At 48.0% G+C, this 5,472-nt stretch overlaps 1 protein-coding gene across 1 annotated transcript; it reads right to left on the minus strand.

Moving 5' to 3' along the window:
- Nucleotides 1–3,366: 3,366 nt before the first annotated feature.
- LOC142734065 (uncharacterized) lies at nt 3,367–5,180 on the minus strand. The gene is made up of 2 exons (XM_075849562.1): nt 4,318–5,180; nt 3,367–4,202 (listed from the first exon to the last, which is right to left on the minus strand). Exons 1-2 carry the CDS (start codon nt 4,416–4,418, stop codon nt 3,539–3,541), a joined length of 765 nt encoding a protein of 254 aa, XP_075705677.1. The 5' UTR covers nt 4,419–5,180; the 3' UTR covers nt 3,367–3,538.
- Nucleotides 5,181–5,472: the final 292 nt, after the last annotated feature.

The raw sequence follows: 5,472 nt of genomic DNA on the forward strand, positions 1-5,472 counted from the left end.
ATGTTACTAGACCTCTCACAGAATTTGAAAAAGTGATTGCTGTTAAGTCTAATGTTTCTAGGAAGATATCGAATTTATGCCGTAATTTTCTGGTTACCCCTACAGCTGGCAGACCGAATTTCCTATTGGCTTGGGAAAAGGAATTGAATATTAACTTGTCAGACTCTGAGTCCAAATTTATACTATCTCACGCCCATGGCTTTTCTTCTTGCTTTTTGCTGCAAGAGAACCATTATAAATAATTGGCAAGGTGGTACAGAATCCCAGAGTTTTTATTTAAATGCAACATTTCTGACTCCAATCTCTGCTGGAGGTGCAAAGATGAGGTGGGCACCCACTCACATATTTGGTGGCGCTGTCCCGGCATTTTGCCTTTTTGTATGTCACATGTAAAATTGCTTGTTCTTATTCTTGTTTATATTACAAAATTCAATACAAACTTTGAATTAAAAAAAGAAAAAAAAAAGGGCTTTACAGCCAAGGACATTGCTGCTGGTAAGATTTCCCCTAAATCACCCATTGATTGATTGATAGCTTGCTCAGGAAGGGCAGCAAAGAAGCCACTTCTCTCCAAGAAAACCATACAGGACAGACTGACATTCTGCAGGGAGTACAGGGATTGAACTGCAGAAGACTGGGGTAAAGTTATTTTCTCTGATAAAGCCCCCTTCAGACTGTTTGGGACATCTGGAACTATGATTGTCCGGAGAAGAAAACGTGAGTGCTACAATGACTCCTGTGTCATGCCAACTGTAAAGCATCCTGAGACCATTCATATGTGGGGTACTGTTCATCCAAAGGAGTGGCTCACTCACAATATTGCCTAAGAACACTTCCATAAATAAGGAATGGTATCTAAACATCCTCCAAGAGCAACTTCTCCCAACTATCCACGAGCAATTTGGGGATGAATAATGTTTTCCAGCCTGATGGAGCACCATCTCTCAAGGCAAAATTGATAACTAAGTGGCTAGGTGAACAAAACATTGACATTTTGGGTCCATGGCCAGGAAACTCCCCAGATCTCAAACCCATTGAGGACCTGTGGTCAATCCTCAAGAAGTGGGTGGACAAACAAAAACACAGAAATTGTGATAAAATCCAAGCACAGATTAGGTAAGAATGGGTTGCCATCAGTCAGGATTTGGCTTTGGATGTCACTTTAACATGCTGCAGTTTTGTTTTGATTTTATTTGTCAAAGCTTCATAAAAATAAAAAAAATAATAGGTTTTTAAGGAAGCAAAATCAAATGTTTTGAGGACAATGGAAAGGGCAATGTAACCTTTGCAAAGTAAGGCCTCATTTACACGAGCGTGTGCGTTTTGCGCGCGCAAAAAACGCTGCGTTTTGCGCGCGTTTGTATGGCGTATGCACTGCGTATACGCAGCCTTGTTGCGTTTTAAACGCGCGCACGACAAGCGTTTGCATCGCGCGTAAAAAACGCAGAGGGGATTAGTGGGACGGCCGCCTACAAATAGGCCAGCTGGCCCAACCCCTGCTTGCTGGTAGAAATCTGTTTGCAAGGTTATTTCCGCCTCTGCAGAAACCACAGTGTTTGTTTTTCCCTTCAAATTGGAATCGCTTTGACACCCAACTATTATGGCTTCGCCAGCACTGGCGCGTGTGCTTCTTCTCTGGATGATCTCACGTCGGTTTGGCCAGCGCCGACACATGCTGCAGCACCACACGCCTGGAAGAAGTCGCATTTGGGTTCACCCACTTGTGGCCCAACGTACAATAAAAGGGCATTTCCATACCCTGTTTGAGGACTTACGCCGGCATCCCGACAAATTTCGATCCTTCTGCCGCATGTCTGTGGCCACATTTGACCTTCTGCTTGAGCAAACTCGCTCTGGTCTCACCTTCCAGAATACGAACATGAGACGCTGCATTTCGCCCGAGGAACGTCTGCTTGTGACCTTGAGGTATGTATGAAGCTGCTCTAACTTAGTCCATGCCGCTGTCTGCTTTACCAGCCCCCCACTAACATGTGTTCTTCCTTTCTTTTTCTTTCTCTTTATTTTCTAGATTTCTGGCCACAGGCAATAGTTATCATTCGTTGCATTTTGAATTTCTTTTGGGAGTGACCACCATTTCGTTCATTGTCACATCCACCTGTGTCGTGTTGTGGCAGAGTTTAAAGAGCACGGTCATGCCTCAGCCCACGACAGAACAGTGGCTAAGTATATCAGAGGGATTTCTTAGAGCTACTGAATTTCCAAATTGCATTGGTGCCCTTGACGGCAAACACATTCGTGTGAGAAAGCCCCCACGCAGTGGCTCGCAATACTATAACTACAAGCAGTATTTTTCCATGGTATTGTTAGCCTTGGCGGACACTAATTATTGTTTCACTATTGTTGACATTGGCTCGTATGGAAGCTCGGCAGATGCCCGCATATTCCGTACATCAAGAATGGGGAAGCGACTCGTGAATAGGCGACTGGGGTTGCCGGAACCCTCCATCCTCCCAGGCTCCAGCGGGCCCCCAATCCCGTATGTAATCGTGGCAGATGAGGGGTTCGCACTCACAAGGCAAGTCATGCGTCCCTTTGCAAGAAGGGGCTTGGATGACCGTAGGCGCATGTTCAATCTCCGCCTGGGCAGAGCTCGGCGATGTGTCGAATGTGCCTTTGGCATTATGTCGAACAGGTGGCGTGTCTTTCTGTCAACAATGCAATTGTCCATGCATAATGTCACACGTGTTATCCAAGCGGGTGTAGTTCTGCATAACTTCTGCCGCATTAATGATGCAAACTTTGATGCTGACTATATCATAACACACGCAGACACCACTGACAATGTCCCGGTGATTCCTCTAGGGCGATCTGTCTCCTCCGGCCTTCGAGTTCGTGATACTTTGGCGGCATATTTTGAGTGCCCATCTGGACCAGCACCGTGGGGGGCTGATGACCTGTGAAGGGGTGAATGTTCTTTTGACGCTTCACTACCGACCTGAGATGTGGGCATTTTTTGTTTTGTTTCTTTTGTGTGTTGGGGTTGGGGTAGGGACTCGCAAAACATGAGGACCCTTGACGCGGGTTGCGAGCTTATATCTCTCGGGGTTTGAGCAGGACTTTACACAGTTGCCGACTTACTTTGCCCATATATCCTGTTGTGCGGACTGCAGTTAGGGAAGTCCAATTGCAAGTGTACTTATTTTGCTTCAGGGCCCATGGCAGGACCTAAACTTTGGAATCCCTTTCAAGCCATGTCAAACCACGAGAGATTAACTAAAACCTCATATCACATGTCCATGCATTGGTCCAAAAGGCCAGAAGTGTGTGAGAGTGTAGGCTAAGGAAATGTGTGCCAAACCTTCTGTTGGGTGGTCGAAAAGAATAATAAAACGAAACAAAACCATGAACTTTTTTTTTTTTATTAAGGGATTCGGACCAATCCCAAATTTTTGGGTAAAAAAATAACACACCAACATGGTGTAACGAAATCCAAACGAAAAACAGGATCACACAATATACGTGGCCAGGCCTGCACCACACACAACAGTGCCGTCAAGAAATATTGGCACCAACACACTCAGAGGTGTTGGTATAGTTGGGCTGGGGAGGCATATGCCTGCATTTCAGCACCACTATGCTGGACCTGGAGCTGGGTAGGTTGTTCCTGGCCAGCATAGTGGTGCTGATGTGGTGGCTGGAATGTGGGCCCCGCGAAGTGGGGAGCCATAGGGCGCATGTATGGATGCGGACGGGCCATATGGGGAACAGGGTGAAATTGGCCAGGCACCTGGGCCGTGGGTGGCGGCATGTAAGTATTTCGCCACTGCTCGATTGCCGTGAAACACGGATGGGGATTGTGTGGCGGTCTGCAAGCGTCGATCAATGTGACGATCGACGCCTGCAGACGGCCCATAAGGTCCATCGGCACCAGGCGTAGGAGGGGCACAATGCTGCGGCCAAAGGCATCATTGCCATCCTCCTCTGCGGCTCGCCTCAAATACTCGAGTACCCGCGTATCCACCTGGGCAGATGTGGAGGGCTGTGGGGCACGAAGACGCCGACTGCGGGCTCGCACGGGCCGCTCCTGGGCTGGAGAGCCAACCGGCCGTTCTGACTGGCCTGGTGCGGGCTCCTGGGGTGTCGGCTCGGGGCTGGGTGGCAGGATATTGGGAGCAGGGGCTTCGGCCACAGACTCCCCCACGTCAGTCTCCTCTGCTGTATCCTCCAAATTGTCGGTGGTTCTACAAGGAGGCAAAAAATTATGAGTACAAAATCTAACAATGCCCACAACAACACGTTGACAGACAGGACCTGGACAAACACACAGTACACTCATGCAACGACATAAATGCTTACGTGCGCATATCCATGATGTCCTTCAGGAACATCAGCTGTTTCGTATAAATGTAGGGCCGTTTGCGAGATGCCCCATCTCCGCTGCGTCCCTTGTCACCCATCTCTCGCCTGAATTGATCACGGCAGCTCCGCCACCGTGTCTTGATATCTTGGACTGGTGTATGTAACAAAAACAAAACACGCCATCAGAACTATCACCTCTCACTACAAAATGAAGGGCCCTGCAATGGCAATGCGGTGGGACGTGCGAAGCACCTGCTCCACCAAAGTTTCTCGTGCTCATGTGCGCAATACACATACAGGGCCCAGGTTTTCTATAGGCATGACAGGCATTGACAGAAAATGCAAGGTACTCACCCAACCGAGTGCGGTCACGGGTTCGGCCTGTCTCCCACTCTTGCCCAAAGAGGTTTTTGGCCACCAACTCCCATGCGTCCTCCTTCACCGTCCTGTTGTGATACTCCTCACATCTGTTATCCCATATTGCTGGATGCTCCTGGATAAAAAGAATGAGGCGCTCCACATCCATCCCGCGCGGCATGGCTGTAGTATGTGGCTGTGAAACACTCCAAAATATCCCCAGACAACTCTCCTGGCACTGGCTAGTCTTGCCCCCTCGCACTTGAAAGGCAGGCACTTCCTGGTTTGGAGAAGCTTTGTGTAGCTTTATAGACTAATTAGAATGGACATAACAGCTCTTGCGTGTTTTTCGCGCATGCAACGCAGGACCGTCCGTGTGGCATGCGTTGTTTTCACGCACCCATTGAAGTCAATGGGTGCGTGTTGCGTGAAAAACGCAAGATTATAGAACATGTCGTGAGTTTTACGCAACGCACTCACGCAGCGCAAAATACACGCATCGTCTAAACAGCCCCATAGACTATTATAGGTGCGTACGACACGCGTGAAAAGCACGCGCGTCGCACGCGCGTATAATACGCTCGTGTAAACGAGGCCTAATTCTAACTTTATTTTAAGTGGGCTCCACAGTTTTCCACGGCAGGCGATCTGTAATTGGACAAGTGTTGTGGTCACAAATGAGTAGAATTTAAACAAATCCAGACTGAAGAAAAGTAAAATAAGTTCAAAGTTTGCTAGTACAGTACATATGTTTGTATATACAGATGAGCAGGCATGACAACAAATATCACATTT

Source organism: Rhinoderma darwinii, chromosome 1 (genome assembly GCF_050947455.1).
Source record: "Rhinoderma darwinii isolate aRhiDar2 chromosome 1, aRhiDar2.hap1, whole genome shotgun sequence".
NCBI lineage: Eukaryota > Metazoa > Chordata > Amphibia > Anura > Rhinodermatidae > Rhinoderma > Rhinoderma darwinii.

What these genes read in the sequence shown, in the direction of transcription:
- LOC142734065 (XM_075849562.1), bottom strand. Translation starts at nt 4,418, where the DNA reads ATGGGTGACAAGGGACGCAGCGGAGATGGGGCATCTCGCAAACGGCCC. An exon ending in GACATCATGGATATGCGCAC is followed by an intron (nt 4,203 to 4,317) that starts GTAAGCATTTAT and finishes GCCTCCTTGTAG; the next exon opens with AACCACCGACAATTTGGAGG.